The 18,964-nt window shown below is 41.9% G+C and overlaps 1 protein-coding gene across 1 annotated transcript in view; it reads right to left on the bottom strand.

The window, feature by feature from the left end:
* Positions 1 to 18,964, bottom strand: part of LOC139563439 (neurexin-3a-like) — a 650,445-nt gene that overhangs the window by 622,336 nt on the left and 9,145 nt on the right. The window contains exons 2-5 of the mRNA XM_071382111.1: positions 14,463 to 15,675; positions 5,841 to 5,861; positions 4,920 to 4,949; positions 3,477 to 3,488 (exon numbers count right to left, since the gene is read on the bottom strand). Coding sequence (XP_071238212.1) covers positions 3,477 to 3,488; positions 4,920 to 4,949; positions 5,841 to 5,861; positions 14,463 to 15,168 — 769 coding nt within the window. The 5' untranslated portion in view covers positions 15,169 to 15,675. The remainder of the gene's footprint in view (positions 1 to 3,476; positions 3,489 to 4,919; positions 4,950 to 5,840; positions 5,862 to 14,462; positions 15,676 to 18,964) is intronic.

Genomic DNA, 18,964 nt, shown 5'->3' with positions numbered 1-18,964 from the left:
GAAAAAAGGGGGGGGGAAGGAAAGAGTGGTGGAAGAGGAGAGAGGGGAGAGAAAGACAGAAATAGGGAGAGAGGGAGGAAGAGGTTGCCCTTTTCTTGTGGCTACAGGTCACAAATATTGCTGATGTGATGACACACTGTGGTATTTCACTCAATAGATATGGGAGTTTATCAAGATTGGGTTTGTTTTTTAATTCTTTGTGGGTCTGTGTAATCTGAGTTAAAAATCAGTTTCTAACGTGGTCATACATTTTGCAGGAGGTTAGGAAGTGCAGCTCAGTTTCCACCACATTTTGTGGCCAGTGTGCACATAACCTGTCTTCTCTTGAGAGCCATGTCTGCCTACAGCGACCTTTCTCAATAGCAAGGCTATGCTCACTGAATCTGTACATAGTCAAAACTTTCCTTAAGTTTTGGTCAGTCACAGTGGTCAGGTATTCTGCCATTGTGTACTCTCTGTTTAGGGCCAAATAGCATTCTAGTTTGCTCAGTTTTACCTTCTCCCCCCCACCTTCTTCAAGTAATTATCTTTTTGAGTTCTCATGATTTGGGTTTAATTGTGTTGCTGTCCTGGGGCTCTGTAGGGCTGTTTGTGTGTGTGAACAGAGCCTCAGGACCAGCTTGCTAAGGGGACTCTTCTCCAGGTTCATCTCTCTGTAGGTGATGGCTTTGCTATGGGAGGTTTGAGAATCGCTTCCTTTTAGGTGGATGTAGAATTTAACGTCTCTTTTCTGGATTTTGGTAATTAGTGGGTATCGGCCTAATTCTGCTCTGCATGCATTATTTTGTGTTTTACGTTGTACACAGAGGATATTTTACCAGAACTCTGCATGCAGAGTCTCAATCTGGTCTTTGTCCAATTTTGTGAATTCTTGGTTGGTGAGCGGACCCCAGACCTCACAACCATAAAGGGCATTGGGTTCTATATCTGATTCAAGTATTTTTAGCCAGATGCTAATTTGTATGATGAATTTTATGTTCCTTTTGATGGCATAGCAGGCCCTTCTCGGCCTAAACATCACCGACCTTACCTGTGGCGCTGATGTTTAGGCCGAGGTATGTATAGTTTTTTATGTGCTGTAGGGCAACGGTGTCTAGATGGAATTTGTATTTGTGGTCCTGGCGACTGGACCTTTTTCGGAACACAATTATTTTGGTTTTACTGAGATTTACTGTCAGGGCCCAAGTCTGGCAGAATCTGTGCAGAAGGTCTAGGTGCTGCTGTAAGGCCTGCTAGGTTGGTGACAGGAGCACCAGATCATCAACAAACAGTAGACATTTGACTTCAGATTCTAGTAGGGTGAGGCTGCACTGTGTCTCTCTCTCCCTCCCTCTGTGATTCCATCTATGTCTTCCTGTATCCTGTGTTGGATGCAAATAGAGCCGGAATGGAGATCCTGTCTGCTTAACAGGAGCCGACAGGGGGGCTGATGGGTAATAATGTCTGCCTTCTCGTGGAGAGATTAAACACAGGAAGCAGGAAGTAAGACAGACAGGAGAATTGGGGGAAGCATAGATGGATGAAAAAGAGGGAAGGAGAGAGGTGAGGAGGAGGAGGAGGAGGAAAGGAGAGAGAGGAGGTGTAGGGAAGATGAGTAGGGAAGGAGAGAGAGAGGATGAAGAGGGAAGGAGAGAGAGAGGAGGAGGAGGGAAGATGAGTAGGGAAGGAGAGAGAGAGGAGGAGGAGGGAAGATGAGTAGGGAAGGAGAGAGAGAGGAGGAGGAGGGAAGATGAGAGAGGAGGAGGGAATGAGAGAGAGAGGAGGAAGGAAGGAGAGAGCGAGAAGGAAGGAAGGAGAGAGAGAAGAGGAGTAGGGAAGGAGAGAGCGAGAGAAGGAGGGAAGGAGAGAGAGAGGAGGAGGAGGGAAGGAGAGAGCGAGATAAGGAGGGAAGGAGAGAGAGAGGAGGAGGATGGAAGGAGAGAGAGAGAAGAGAAGGAGGGAAGGAGAGAGAGAGGAGGAGGAGGGAAGGAGAGAGGGAACCAGTCAGCACAGGGGGAAGATGTTGATAAAACACTGGGGCTTAGTGTACCTCTCTGGGTTTCCTTTTGGGTTAGGGACGGGAAGAGAAGAGTATTGTTCTTTACTTCATTGGGAAGAGAAGAGTATTGCTTATTATTGTAGGCCAATAGCATCCTATCAAACTGACTCCACAGTCTGGTTTCCCTTACTAAAGACAGTGACACTGCGTTTTAATTGATAATGTGACAGCTGGGCATTTCTTTGCCTTCAAGCTCATTGTATCCCTTGTGAATGTCCAGGGAGCTGTGGGGTATTCCAGTACAGTCAGGCAGAGCAGAACAGAGGCAGCTAGCGCTTCACGTTCCTCTGGTTCATCAGTCTCTCACTGTAAAGCAGTCACTATGGTGTGAACGTACAGGGTGGTTGGCGTGTGCTCATAGCAGTTTTCCAAGAGGCCAATTGGTCGGACTCGATCGTGCCTGAACATTTACCAACACAAGTTCCAAATGATTATCTGCACATTAATCATTTTTGCAATCAAGGCTAAAGACTTGATTATGACCATAAAACATGTGTTTTGTTTATGATAAAAGGATGTACAGAGATTTCATAAAGCAGGTTAGGTATATTCTGTCTTCTCGCAGGCAGGCAGGCAGCCATTCAGAGAGCCAGACACAGCCAGGATGTGTCCCAGTGGGGTTCTCCCCAAGGCAGTCCCAATCCCAGGCCATGATTAAATCAGCAAAATGTGTGTGTGTGTGTGTGTGTGTGTGTGTGTGTGTGTGTGTGTGTGTGTGTGTGTGTGTGTGTGTGCCAACACAATACTCCAATGACAAACTAAAATAGAACACATCTATTAAAGTGTGTGTCCATGGTCAACTATATCTCTCTCTCTCTCTCTCTCTCCCTCCCTCACTCCCTCCCTAACTTCTCTCTTAAACTAACCCTCTCTCTACCTCTCCCTGTCCTCACCCCTCTCTCTACCCCTCCCTGTCCTCTCCATCCTCACCCCTCTCTCTGGGAAAATGGGAAAACATAATTCCTGAACATCATTCAAATCTCTCCCAGCCTATAGTCATCAAACTGAGCGCCTGTTTTCCCAAAACCCAGACCCAATCCGTAATCCAGTAATCCAGTACTCAACATATCTACAGCTCCACTGCCTCTTTCACTCATTTAGACTCAGTCAGCCCTCTGTCTGTTTTACAACTTTAAATTAACGTTAATTTAATTAACTCGCTTAATCCAAGCACCCTTGTTGAGCTTCCATTAGGCAGGAACCGATAAACACACAGCGAGGCAAACAATACAGCAACTCACTGCATTACACCAGGGGAGTCTTTCACTTTAGACTCCAGACCGTTGTTAGAACACAAACATCAATGTTTTAGACAAAAGCGGGAATACACTTTGCCTTGTTTTAACACACAGAGAAACGCACATGTTATTTGACATGACACTCACTCAAACTAGCCCAAGGTTTCTTAAAGAGAGGTTGAAGAAAGACTGATCTGTACCTTTGCTTTTAGCTAGGGGAGGAGGAGAGAAGAGGTCGTGTGTCCAGAGTGGAGGAAGAGGAGGAGAGAAGAGGTCGTGTATCCACAGTGGAGGAAGAGGAGGGGGAGGAGGAGAGAAGAGGTCGTGTTTCCACAGTGGAGGAAGAGGAGGAGAGAAGAGGTCGTGTATCCACAGTGGCGGAAGAGGAGGAGAGAAGAGCATCAGTGAATAGTTTGACATTGAAGAGTGCTCGATGAGTACAAAACAGACATTAACATATTTATATTAATAAAATCAACACAGTAGCAACTTGGCAGTGTAGTAAAATCAGACCACACAGTCCTTCACACACTACACATAAACACACACACACAAACACACACACACACACACACACATCCACAAAAACACCCATACACACATAATGCAGTATTCTAGGTTTATGTTAAAGTCTGCAAACGGAAAAAAAAATATTTCAGTCAGTTTGCACCTTAGACGGCAAATTCCTCATCTTTTAATATTGTTAATGTAATACTGTAACATTGATGTAACACTGTAACGCTGATGTAATGATGTAACATTGATGTAATAATGTAACATTGATGTAACATTGATGTAATAATGTAACATTGATGTAACATTGATGTAATAATGTAACATTGATGTAACATTGATGTAATAATGTAACATTGATGTAACATTGATGTAATAATGTAACATTGATGTAACATTGATGTAATAATGTAACATTGATGTAACATTGATGTAACATTGATGTAATAATGTAACATTGATGTAACATTGATGTAATAATGTAACATTGATGTAACATTGATGTAACATTGATGTAATAATGTAACATTGATGTAACATTGATGTAACATTGATGTAATATTGTAACATTGATGTAATGATGTAACATTGATGTAATAATGTAACATTGATGTAATAATGTAACATTGATGTAATAATGTAACATTGATGTAATAATGTAACATTGATGTAATAATGTAACATTGATGTAATAATGTAACATTGATGTAATAATGTAACATTGATGTAATAATGTAACATTGATGTAATAATGTAACATTGATCTAATGCTGTAACATTGATGTAATGCTGTAACATTAATGTAATGCTGTAACATTAATGTAATGCTGTAACATTAATGTAATGCTGTAACATTAATGTAATGCTGTAACATTAATGTAATGCTGTAACATTGATGTAATAATGATGTAACATTGATGTAATAATGATGTAACATTGATGTAACATTGATGTAACATTGATGTAATGCTGTAACATTGATGTAATGCTATTGTTATTTTGTATTGTTATTAACATCACATATAGAGGAAAATTTGCATTTGTCATCTGAAGAGAACATCTTCGAAACATCACAAAAAACACACAACCACGCTGAAACAAATGATGGTGAGAAAAGAAGAGAGGCCTACCTTGCTCTGCCATCATCATATGTGAAAATCCTTCAGGGAACGAACGAACGAGAGAAAGATAGAGAAAAAAGGAGAAAGAGAGAGAGCAATGCAGAACCTATTTTTCAATACTATATAGGTACAGTATTGTGATGGCCCATATTTTCCCGTGAGATAAAGTATAACATTTCTTTAACTATGCAAGTCAGTTAAGAACCAATTCTTATTTACAATGACAGTCTACCCCAGCCAAACCCTAACCCGGACGACGCTGGGCCAATTGTGCGCCGCCCTATGGGACTCCCAAACACGGCCGGTTGTGATACAATCTGGAATCGAACCAGGGTCTGTAGTGAGATTCGGTGCCTTAGACCTCTACACCACTCGGGAGCCCTGACAGACAAACAAGCTTCCCACAGCTTATGTAGCATTCTGAAATAGCTGAACTTAAGAAGTAGCTTATGTAGCATTCTGAAATAGTTGAACTTAAGAAGTAGCATTCTGAAATAGTTAAACTTAAGAAGTAGCATTCTGAAATAGCTGAACTTAAGAAGTAGCTTATGTAGTAGCACAGACACATCTTTGTAGGAGTATTTAGGTTATAACAACATGACTGCCAAAAACACAAAAAACTATTTTCCATCCTAAAAAAAATGCTATGTTTTTATTAGTACCATGTACAGATATATGTAGGATCTCTAGTGTATTAGAGATTTAAAAAGCATTCTGAACATTGTAAATTGCACTTAGATATTTCAGACTTGATTTATCAACCCCTACAAAAATGTCCAATAATTATAATCCACATAATATTTCACATTTCCTGTTTCTCCGGGATAATTTTCCTGCTGTAGCAAACTGGCTCAAATTAATATCCTACATCTGTATATAACAAGTGTTCAATGATTTTTACTTATATTTCTAAAAAGAGATGGTTTTTACCTGGAATATTGTCGTTGACCTCTGAAAGAAGGAGAAAAAGAACAAAGAAGAAAAAAAAGAGTTGCATCATTAGAATCCCTCTTATTTCATTGGCAGGGAGTCTATCACGCAAACCTAACACCTGACACAACTGACACCTGACACACCTGACATCTGACACACCTAACACACCTGACACCTGACACACCTGACACCTGACACACCTGACATCTGACACACCTGACACCTAACACACCTGACACCTGACACACCTGACACCTAACACACCTGACACCTGACACATCTGACACACCTGACACCTGACATCTGACACACCTGACACATGACACACCTGACACCTGACACACCTGACACCTGACATCTGACACACCTGACACCTAACACACCGGACACACCTGACACACCTAACACACCTGACACCTGACACACCTGACACCTGACACCTAACACCTAACACACCTGACACACCTGACACCTGACACACCTGACACCTGACACACCTGACACCTGACACACCTTACACACCTGACACCTGACACACCTGGCACCTAACACACCTGACACCTGACACACCTGACACACCTGACACCTGACACACCTGACACCTGACACACCTACCACCTGACACACCTACCACCTGACACACCTGACACTGTCCTGTTCATGGATGTAGTGAGTGTATGTTACAGTAAAATACATTACATTGGAGGGAATATATTGTTGCAAGAGAGAACATCACTGTCATCATCTGTCCCATCCTGTGAAAGGGGATCAGATCACCAGAACACCCCTTTGACCCCCAAATACATTCAGAAAAACATTGAGGAAGCCTATTTCCGCTTCAGTAACACTTACAGGTAAACAAACACACACACACACACACACACACACACACACACACACACACACACACAGAGCTGGGACATCTAAGCTAGCAGAAGCACCAGATCCCTGTAAGCAGGTTGTGAATTTATGATGAAGGCATGTGAGCAGTAGTGGAGGGGAGAGGAGTGCTATTCATTCTCTCAGTCCCAGACCTTTGGTTGTCTCTCCCTGCAGACACAAACTCACCAGACAACTTTCCTATTCATTAGAAGACCTCGTACTTAGGACGGTGCAACATTAAAACACTTCAGTACATGTCATGATAAACCTTTGACTTGTGTCTAATGCCAGGAGCTTTTCCTAATCAGGTCATATGATCAGGAGACTTCATGTCCCATCTTGTCTTATTGGTTTTTTTAAAAATCTGAGAAAACCGTCACACACCCTGGGACTTGGACCTAGACTGTTCAGTAAAGCAGGGTTTCCAAACTCGGTCCTGTACCCCCCCCCCCCCCACACACACACACACACGCCTGGGTACATGTTTATCTTTTTGCCCAAGCACTTACACAGCAGGTTCAAATAATGAAGGTTTGATGATGAGTTGGTTATTTTAATCAGCTGTGTTGTGCTAGGACAAACAAAACAAATTGTGCACCCCTTTTGGTCCCCAGGAACGAGCTCGTGGCCCCCAGGAACGAGTTTGGGAAACCATGCATTAAAGCATTGGGCCATTGGTACCAGGCCAGGGCTGAGACAGCAGCAGTAAACAGAGACACACCATTAAACCGACTGACAAGACATTTGTTTTAGGGGGGAAAAAAATCAAAATGCAGGGACTGTTCAAATTATTTTGCCATTTTTGACGCAGCGTCTTATTCCATTGTTTTATAATTGAAACCTTGACAATATAATAATGTGAAAACTATGAAGATGAAATGGTAGCTTTGGTTCTTTCCCACCAATCTGTCTCAGTGTAAGTCTGCTAATTAGCCCGACCACAGGCAGTGATTAAGAAAGGAAATGAACACCAGAATAATTGAGTCGGTCTCCATTTAAAGGCTTCAGAGATCTGTTAGAGATTAATTTAAATCATTTCACGATCCAGATATTAGATACGTATTAGAGATGTAGAGATTCAACTCAAATTATTTTTTACCAGACAGATATTACTTATGTATTAGGGAATTCATTTAGTCACAGAGCAAATTCCATCTGCCTGAACATAGGACAAGCTGTTCAAATAGCACACGTGTGCCTGCGTGCGTTTGTGCGCGCGCGTGTGTGTGTGTGTGTGCCTGCGTGTGTACATGTGTTCGTGAGTGTTCAATGTAATCTCCTCTAAATCTCCTCTTCAGATGGGGTCCTCTAGTCTGGTGTCAGTAGAGTGTTGAAGCCCACAACGTCACCTCCTGACCGTGGCATTCAAATGGCTCAGTCCCAGGAGAGGACACTGAGGAATTAGCCAGATTAAGAAGAAGAAGGGTGTGTGGATGATGTGATAATGTGATGTGTGTGTGTGTGTGTGTGTGTGTGTGTGTGTGTGTGTGTGTGTGTGTGTGTGTGTGTGTGTGTCCCTCTTCATTTGTTTTTTATCTGACCTAATCTTAAAATGACAGACTATTGCTATAGTATTGTTTGGTTTTTCCCACCAGTGGACACACACACACACACACACACACACACACACACACACACACACACACACACACACACACACACACACACACACACACACACACACACACACACACACAGGTCAGTGTAGACCTGTACACTAGACAATAGGTTTGCACTGAATATTTTCTCTTCATTCTTCATTGAAGTATTATGTAGCAGTTACATGAACATTAGTCTCTACTAGGGCTGTGGTGGTCACCGGTCATGACATTTCGTCAGCCGGTGATTGTCGGTCTCACAGTAATTGACTGTTAATTAACAAAAACACATTTAGCATCTCTTGGCTTCCACACATTCCACACTGATGCAGACCTTTGGAACATCTACATTTTAAAAAGTCTAACAAACCCATTTAATATAGCCGACACCTTCACAATAAATCCATTATTTATTTTAGACAGATCTAAAGAAACATGATAATGTGAAAATGTAGTCTATTTCAGAAGATCAGAATAGCGTACTCTGAGTTGTCCTTATGTTAGGTCCTGATGTGGCTATTACATATGGCTGTGGGCTACACTAGTTCATTTAGCAGAATTTCGTTTGAACAATTGAACAAACCTGAATGAAAAAGAAAGGATATTTTCTCCAAAGGAATTGAGGGTTGTGTGCACATGCAGCTATTCTGTGTTGAGCAGTTATCAAAGAAATAGGTACTCCTATATGCTTAATTTAGAGTTATTATTATAATTGTAGTTGTTCTACGAACGTTGGGCGATATGTTTTGATTTTTAATACATTCTAAGGCTGCCTGATGGGACTCTAATTGCGAATGAAAGATGCTTTTTCCATGGTTAATTTTCATGCCAGCCATGTAGGCTATACTCATGTTGTAAAGATAAGAAATGTGCTTAAAATTAGGAATGTTGAGAAATAAATATAGTAGGCCTAGCCTATTGAAAGCTGATGGTATCCTCCTCTTTTTAATAGAGGCCATCACTCTGTTTTCACTCTGCATAGCCTATAAAAGTGTTTGATTAGATGTTCGATTACATTTGCACTAATGTCAGAGTGATTAGAGGGACAATAGAGTGCTGAGTACCAGGCAGTTAGCACGTTTGGTAGTCTACTAATGACCATCAGCAGCAGCCAAGCTTGGAGAAGCCTAATTACCGTGAATTTCTTGACTCATGACCGCCTTCAAGACTCATGACCGCCAGTGTGGAGGTAATACGGTCACCGCAACAGCCTTAGCCTCTACCTTCATTTTTAACCCTCCAAGTTGAAAACGTGTAATGTTCACAATAACTTAAGTTGATAAAAAGATCTAACACAACATTAGGTGATAATATGTGGATTAATATGGATTTATAATCAGCTATAATTGGGCGGTCATTTTGGACCGGGAACACAGAATTAATTAACATGAAACGAACACAACGGGAGGGTTAAACAAATGCCCCACGGAATAGCCAAACTACTGAAACTCAGCAGAGCTTTGACGAACTATTTTATTTATCACTATTCACATTGCATAAACAGACTCATAAATCCACTCTACTGGAAAAGTTAATACCTGAGTTGAACTGACGTGAGTGGCTTTTGTTCATACAGTAAAAGTTAAAGGGAAGAGTTAGAGCTATACTTTACTCTACAGGCCAACAGTAGAACACTTATAGGGATGGCCAAGAGCTATAAGAGATAGTATTGATTTAAAGGGATGGCCGAGAGCTATAAGAGACAGTATTGATTTAATGGAATGGACGAGAGCTATAAGAGATAGTATGAACTTAAAGGGATGGCTGTGAGCTATAAGAGACAGTATTGATTTAAAGGAATGGACGAGAGCTATAAGAGATAGTAATAGTCTAGGTACTTCAGTAATAGTCTAGAAGCTTCAGTAATAGTCTAGAAGCTTCAGTAATAGTCTAGAAGCTTCAGTTATAGTCTAGAAGCTTCAGTTATAGTCTAGAAGCTTCAGTAATAGTCTAGAAGCTTCAGTTATAGTCTAGAAGCTTCAGTAATAGTCTAGAAGCTTCAGTAATAGTCTAGAAGCTTCAGTTATAGTCTAGAAGCTTCAGTAATAGTCTAGAAGCTTCAGTAATAGTCTAGAGACTTCAGTTATAGTCTAGAAGCTTCAGTTGTAGTCTAGAAGCTTCCGTTATAGTCTAGAAGCTTCAGTTGTAGTCTAGAAGCTTCAGTTATAGCCTAGAAGCTTCAGTTATAGCCTAGAAGCTTCAGTTGTAGTCTAGAAGCTTCAGTTATAGTCTAGAAGCTTCAGTAATAGTCTAGGTGCTTCAGTATGTAGGACTGTCCCAGATTGGTGACATAGGGTGAGTGGTGCGTTCTGTGGGCCTAGGAGTATCTGTGGTGTGTGTGTGTGTAGACTGTATTTACGTTTGTCTGAGTGTAGATTATGTATTTACGATCCAGCAGTGGTATATTATATATTTAAAGCAGCAGTACATTGGCACGCCGTCCACATAAATACGTCTCGGCCCCAGTAAAACGTTTTTTATTTTCCCATGATTGTCTGAGCTCCTTGTTCACAGCCGCAGCCCGCACACACACACACACAAACAAACACACACACACACAAACAAACACACACACACACACACAGGTCCAGGCCTCGCCCCTGACTAAGCCTCCTATCAGCGGTCTGCAGCAAACAGCACAGACAGAGAAAGCAGTCATAAATCAGCAGGAGAAGAGGGTCTGCTGGAGGGTTGTAAATCAGGGTGAGACAGAACCTCACACGACCCAGGCCGCTGCAGCCCTGTCAAGCCTCGCTTCATGTAGCAGGGGGCCTGGTGATGGAGGACTGGGAGTGGTCTGGAGGAAGCAAGGCGAGGTATAGCATCTCTTGCTATCGATAGATAGATGGGCTTTTCCACAAGAGGTAAAACACTCAGACATGGGGTTTTTAATTTTGTCCATTACATACAGGTCAGCCATGTTTTTAATTGTGTCCATTACATACAGGTCAGCCATGTTTTTAATTTTGTCCATTACATACAGGTCAGCCATGTTTTTAATTTTGTCCATTACATACAGGTCAGCCATGTTTTTAATTTTGTCCATTACATACAGGTCAGCCATGTTTTTAATTGTGTCCATTACATACAGGTCAGCCATGTTTTTAATTGTGTCCATTACATACAGGTCAGCCATGTTTTTAATTTTGTCCATTACATACAGGTCAGCCATGTTTTTAATTTTGTCCATTACATACAGGTCAGCCATGTTTTTAATTGTGTCCATTACATACAGGTCAGCCATGTTTTTAATTGTGTCCATTACATACAGGTCAGCCATGTTCTTTTCTTGCAATCTTTGCTGAGGATTTGTCTGCAGCGAGAGAACCGGTCGCCAGAGTTTGACACACAAACACACACACACACGTTGTCACACAAACTGTCACACACGTTGTCACACACACTGTCACACACGTTGTCACACACTCTGTCACACACGTTGTCACACACTCTGTCATACTCCCTCAATTCAATCATGAAAGGAAACCAAAGCAGCTTAAGGCCTAGATTCAATCAGATCAAGTGTTAACTGGCGATAGCCGACACTCTCTGTGTAAAGAGAGGAAACACTAACCCAGGGGTTCCCAAATGTTTTCACTCAGGCCCCTCCTTCCAGCAATTCTATACATTTTGCAATGGCTAATGTGTATTCATGTAAGATTTGAGTGACTCTAACAAAATACAGTATATAGGCAAAAAATAAATTGGGCTGACATGGGTTATAAACACCTCTCTAAGGTATGCAATGACTGACATGACAAGAGGAACTGATGATGCACTACCCAATTGCACCTTGTACTTTCTACTATTACAACTTTCAAGAGTAAGTTGAAAGCCGGACTGATTTTTATTTTATAATTTTTTTGGGGGGGGGGGGGGGGCCGCACTGCCTTGCAGCTCGGGAACCACCCCTCTAACCTACTAAAGACACAGGGAAAGAAGTGAGAGACAGGACATATAAGAAATAGCATTACCCTCTAATAGCTCTGATTTTCTCACAGGATCTGAAATGAATGAAATGAAATGATGGAAAAGCCAATGAATGGATGACAGTTATTTCAGCGGACCTCAATAAATCATATATGCATTCACTCTCCGTTTAGAAATGAAAACGCCTTTCTTATGCTCCTTCCAAGAAATCATGCTCCTTCCAATTACTATGCTCCTTCCAAGAAATCATGCTCCTTCCAATTACTATGCTCCTTCCAAGAAATCATGCTCCTTCCAATTACTATGCTCCTTCCAAGAAATCATGCTCCTTCCAATTACTATGCTCCTTCCAATTATTATTTATTAAAATCTATTTTTTGTCTGACCATGAACAATACCTGCTGGGGAGGAGAAGAAGAGAAGACGTAGGAGAAGAGAAGACGGAGGAGAAGAGAAGACGGAGGAGAAGAGAAGACGGAGGAGAAGAGGAGATGGAGGACAAGAGGAGATGGAGGACAAGAGAAGATAGAGTAGAAGAGAAGATGGAGGAGAAGAGGAGATGGAGGGTTGTGATTGAATCAAAGCAGTTCCAGAATGTTCTGGAACACAAAAGGATGTGATTCTAACACCTGCCGTTGCGTGATTGGGGGAAGAAAAGGGCTCAGGAACCCCCGTTCTCTCTATAGGCATCCTTATCAGTGCCTGCAGGGCGGCCCCATGAACCTGAACCTCGGTGGCTAGCCATGCCGCTAACTGCGGATAGATTAGCACTCTGCTTTTGCAACCACACAGGGATAATAACACTACACTGAGTCAGAGAGATGACTGGGTCAACAACAAAGTCAGAATGTTTCAAAGTAAGTCCAAGAAGCCTTTGGAAAATCAATAAAAGGATCTTAGGACGAGGACGGATGAAGGAAAGACACTAAGGTTCAAGACTAAACTTACAGTTATGGACATACTACACTAACGGTTAAAAGTTTTAGACCTACTCATTCAAGGGTTTTTCTTTATTTTTACTATGTTCTACATTGTCAAATAATAGTGAAGACATCAAAATGATGAAATAACACATATGGAATCTGGTAGTAACCAAAAAAAGTGTTTAACAAATCAAAATATATTTTATATTTGAGATTCTTCAAATAGCCACCCATTGCCTTGATGACAGCTTTTCAAACTCTTGGCATTCTCTTAACCAGCTTCATGAGGTAGTCACCTGGAATACATTTACATGTGTGCCTTCTTAAAAGTTAATTTGTGGAATATCTTTCCTTATTAATGCGTTTGAGCCAATCAATTGTGTTGTGACATGGTAGGGGGGGTATACAGAAAATAGCCCTATTTGGTAAAATACCAAGTCCATATTATGTCAAGAACAGCTCAAAAAAGCAATGAGAAATGACAGTCCATCATTAAGACATGAAGGTCATTCAATACGGAACATTTCAAGAACTTTGAAAGTTTTGTCAAGTGAGGTTGCAAAAAAGATCAAGAGCTATGATGAAACTGGCTCTCATGAGGACAGCCACAGGAATGGAAGACCCAGAGTTACCTCTGCTGCAGAGGATAAGTTCATCAGAGTTACCAGACTGTTAACAAGACTGTTGGAAAAGCATTCCAGGTGAAGCTGGTTGAGAGAATGCCAGGAGAGTGCAAAGCTGTCATCCAGGCAAAGGGTGTCTATTTGAAGAATCTCAAATCTCAAATCTACTTTGATTTGTCAAACACTTTTTTGGTTACTACATGATTCCTTGTGTGTCATTTCATAGTTTTGATGTCTTCACTATTTTTCGACCATGTAGAACATAGTAAAATAAAGAAAAACCCTTGAATGATTGGGTGTTCTAAAACGTTTGACCATTAGTGTATGTCCATAACTGTATGTTAAGTATTGAACATTAGTGTCTGTCCTTCATCCGTCCTCGTCAACAGATCATTTTTATGATTTTCCAAAGGCTTCTTGGACTTACTTTGAAATGTTCTGACTTTGTTGTTGACTCAGTCATCTCTCTGACTCAGTGTGTGTTATTATCCCTGTGTGGTTGGAAAAGCAGAGTGCTAATCTATCCGCAGTTAGCAGCACGGCTAGCCAACGAGGTGCAGGTTCCTGTGGCCGCCCTGCAGGCACTGATAAGGATGCAAATATTTTGCCCGGTAGCATAGGTAGACCCTAGGAACAGTAAAGGAAATTGAAATCAGATCTTACCTTCATTGCAGAAACAGCCCTTGTATTCCGTTTTGGAACAGTCACACACTGGTTCCCCATCCACCACGGAGCAGCTCCCACCATTCTCACACTGGTTCTCCGTACAGCGCTGGTCCGACTCCAGACGGACCCTGAGGCTGCTGAGGAGAACCGGTTCCGTGTTCCCATACTTCAGATCCATGATAGTTCCTCTGAAGGGCGGGGCGTCGCGCGCTGTGGGCAGCGTGAGCGCTGACGTACTGATGTCCAGCGGCACGCCGCCCAGGAACAGGTCACTGATTATCTTCATGTGCTGGCGGCTACCTCCGGTGGGCCGCACCTCGTCCGCCTTGACCTGGCCATCCAGCCCCAATACCGTCCGCAGGCCGTAGCGGCTCAGCGTGGCAAAGTGCCAGCTGCTGTCATTAACTCTCTTGTCGGACACCATGACGATATCGGCGCAGTCAATGCTGAAGCGCAGCTGCAACTTGCCTTCCACCACCATCAGCTGCAGGAAGTCGCAGTAGCCGCCGTCGTCAAAGTACAGTAGCAGCGCCGTGGACATGTCCGTCTTGAACTGGAAGCTGAGGTCGCTGCGCGTGCTGGCGTCCCAGCGGAGGTAGCGGGCCCACTGGCCGGGGGCCCCGGTGAACTCCAGGCTCAGACACACACTCAGGAGTGCCAAGAGCATTAGCTGTAGCCTCGCAGCCAAGCCCAGAACATCCATGGTCCCCAAGGAGGAGGAGGTTGAGGAAGAGGAAGAAGAGTAGGAGGAGGAGGAAGAGGAGGAGGAAGGGGAGGAGGAAGATGAAGAGGAAGAGGAGTTTATATTCCTGAATGCTTGGATAGCATTGAAATGGGTATGGTTTAAAAGTTTTAGAGTTAATATCCAATTCTAGAGGGACTATCCACAGTCGTATACACAAGTACACTCAGAGATGTTTATTACAGATAGTATATCAGGTGTCTTTTCACAATGAGTAGTTGTAATTTCAGCTCTTTCCTTCTGAAGAAGGGAGGAGAGAAGAGAAAAAACTGTTTCTCCTTCCGTTGGGTCAAAGTTCAACCGTCTTTAATTAGTTACAGTCCAAAGAGGTTGCTATGGGGAATCATGGCGTGAGGTCCGATTGGACTGACTCTACTTTTTGTCAAGTTGACCAGGACATCCTTCTTCATGTTGCCTGCTGGGATGTGTAGTTCACAGGGGAGCATCTGGATCTCCTCAGTTCCATCACTGTCAGACACAGGGAAGCACAAGAATTACACTCAGGGAAAACACACACACACACAGTATTGATTTTCACACCATCCCCTAATCTGTACACTTTTCAGACACAGACTGATATTTTCAGACCGGCCTTCTTTTTTCCGGCTACTACTTCAAACCCATCCAGACCCCCTAAAAATGTTTTACATTATTTTTAAAATGTAATCTAAATGTATGTACTCACTACTGTAAGTCGCTCTGTATAATAGCGTCTGCTAAATAACTAAAATGGAAATGTGCATTTTGTAAACGTTTTGTCCACACTGCTAATTGTCAAACACTGACAAATACTGTAGCCTACTATTGAAGCATAATAACGAAGAGAAAGATCTGTGTGTATAATTCAATGTATCTGATGTTAGAGATACTATTGCCGTTCACCAAACCTCATTAAAAGTGGCCGTCTTTCCCCCCCAGTAAAGGTTGTTCAGTGCTATCGGGTCATCTGCTAGGTAAATTAGCACCATTATTCTGCTGCCAGTTTATGACTATCAATCGGGCCAGCATAGAAAGACCCCCCTTATCTGATGGCCAGGGAAATGAACAGGGCTTTCTGCTGACTGCACAATACAGTGGGAGAAGAGACATTAGAATACTAGAGATCTAAATATGCAGGGCCAGCAACAACAGAAACCCCTAATAGACCAGCAGCATAGCTGGACATTCATTACTGGGTGGGTCTGCAGCATTTTGGGTGTGCAAAAAAACAAAACAGCTAACTTTCTGCAATTCTACACATTTAGCAATGGGGCAAAAATAAAAATGTGCATCTCATGTTATGCTACACATTTACCCATGAGGCTGAGAGACCTTTTTACATTTTTAAGTTAATATACAGTGCCATCAGAATGTATTCAGTCCACTTTACTTATTCCACATTTTGTTGTGTTACAGTCTGAATTCAAAATGGATTAAATTGTAATTGTTTTCTCACCCATCTACACACAATACGGCATATTGAAAAAAGGTAAATGTTCTACATGTTTGTGGAAATGTTTGCAAATTTAAACCCCAAAATTATATTCATATGATAGTCCACACACTCCTTGCTGTCCCCAGTCCACCTGGCCATGCTGCTGCTCCAGTTTCAACTGTTCTGCCTGCGGCTATGGAACCCTGACCTGTTCACCGGACGTGCTACCTGTCCCAGACCTGCTGTTTTCAACTCTCTAGAGACAGCAGGAGCGGAAGAGATACTCTTAATGATCGGCTATGAAAAGCCAACCGACATTTACTTCTGAGGTGCTGACTTGCTGCACCCTCGACAACTGCTGTGATTATTATTATTTGACCATGCTGGTCATTTATGAACATTTGAACATCTTGGCCATGTTCTGTTATAATCTCCACCTGGCACAGCCAGAAGAGGACTGGCCACCCCTCATAGCCTGGTTCCTCTCTAGGTTTCTTCCTAGGTTTTGGCCTTTCTAGGGCGTTATTCCTAGCCCTCGTGCTTCTACACCTGCATTGCTTGCTGTTTGGGGTTTTAGGTTGGGTTTCTGTACAGCACTTTGAGATATCAGCTGATGTAAGAAGGGCTATACAAATACATTTGATTTGATTTGATAGGTAAAAATATACAAAACCTTGCAGAGAGCCTATCCAACTGACAAGCTCTTATAAAAAATATGAACTATTGGAACCCAGACACAAAGAACTGATGTTGACACAAAAATTGAGGAAATGTTGAAACATAACTAACAGTTAACGAAAATGTACGCTTAATCCAGTGTAAAAGAATGTATAGAATTTATTAGACAAGAGACAAAATTCACACATTCTACCGCACAATGGCAGAGTCATGTCTTAAGTGTAAAACTAACAATGACTCAATAATCCTTCTGGGAATGTTATGAAGTAAAAGGTCATGGGTGGAGTTAGAAGGTTGTCTGTCAGAAGTATTACAATGTAAACGTACTTTAAATCCCTCTGCATATTTCAAGACATGACATAATGAAGTCCAGTGAGATACCCGATGGGTTGCACGATGCTTTTCTCGTTAACTTCTCTAGGATAGGGGGCAGCATTTTCACGTTTGGATGAAAAGCATACCCAAATTCAACTGCCAGCTACTCATCTCCAGAAGATAAGATATACATATTGTTAGTAGATTTGGATGGAAAACACTCTGAAGTTTCTAAAACTGTTTGAATCATGTCTGTGAGTATAACAGAACTTATTTAGCAGGCGAAACCCCGAGGACAAACCATTCAGATTCTTTTTTTTTTGGAGGTCACTGTCTGTTCAATGGATTTTCATTGGGAATACAGATTTCTAATTGACCTGGGTGTATTGATACACCATCCAAAGTGTAATTCATATCTTTGCCATGCTCAAAGGGATATTCGGTGTCTGGTTCATTTGTTTTACCTATCCACCAATAGGGACCCCTCTTTGCGAGGTATTGGAAAACCTCCCTGGTCTTTGCAGCGGAATCTATGTTTGAAATTCACTGCTCGACTGAGGGACCCTACAGATGTGTGGGGTACAGAGATGAGGTAGTCATTCAAAAAGCATGTTAAACACTATTACTGCACACAGAGTGAGTCCATGCAACTTATTATGTGACTTGTTAAGCAAATGTTTACTCCTGAAGTTATTTAGGCTTGCCATAACGAAGGGTTTGCTTTTAATTTCTAACTAATGTGTAAAAAAAAAAAGTCTAAAAACATAATTCCACTTATGGGGTATTGTGTGTAGGCCAGCGACACAAAATCTCAATTTAATCCATTTTAAATGTAGGATGTAACACAACAACATGTGTAAAAAGTCAAAGGGTGTGAACACTTTCAGAAGGCATTGTGGGTTGTATCTCTTTCCTTCTATGACCTGTTCTGATCACCTCTGCTGTGAACTGGCTTCTGTGGGAACATGTGCCGGGGGAAGTCCACGGCTTTATGCACATGGTTTCACGCCTTTCCTTTGCTTTCTACCGCTTCAAGGGTGTTTTCAAAGTGAATCGTACACGGTATTTATGCTAACGATGTTTTCAGTAAAGTGTTCTTTGTTTTTATGAAAACTGTGTAAACAGCCTAGTAGGCCTACAGCCTTTAAAATGAATTAGCATTGTTGAGTGAACATGTAATGGCAGGTAAGTCCTTTAGGATGTCCATGCCCCTCATTCAGCCCCTCATGTTGCCATGACAGCTGACACACAGTACCCTCTATACTGATACAGAGGTTAGGTTCTAGATACAATCGCTTTTATTTTACTATTTCAAAATGCAGAGATAAAGAGACCAACAAAAGAGAAAAA

Source organism: Salvelinus alpinus, chromosome 34, assembly GCF_045679555.1.
Source record: "Salvelinus alpinus chromosome 34, SLU_Salpinus.1, whole genome shotgun sequence".
Taxonomy (NCBI): Eukaryota; Metazoa; Chordata; class Actinopteri; order Salmoniformes; family Salmonidae; genus Salvelinus; species Salvelinus alpinus.
Note: the sequence above shows the minus strand (reverse complement) of the source record. Positions and strands in the feature narration are given on the sequence as shown.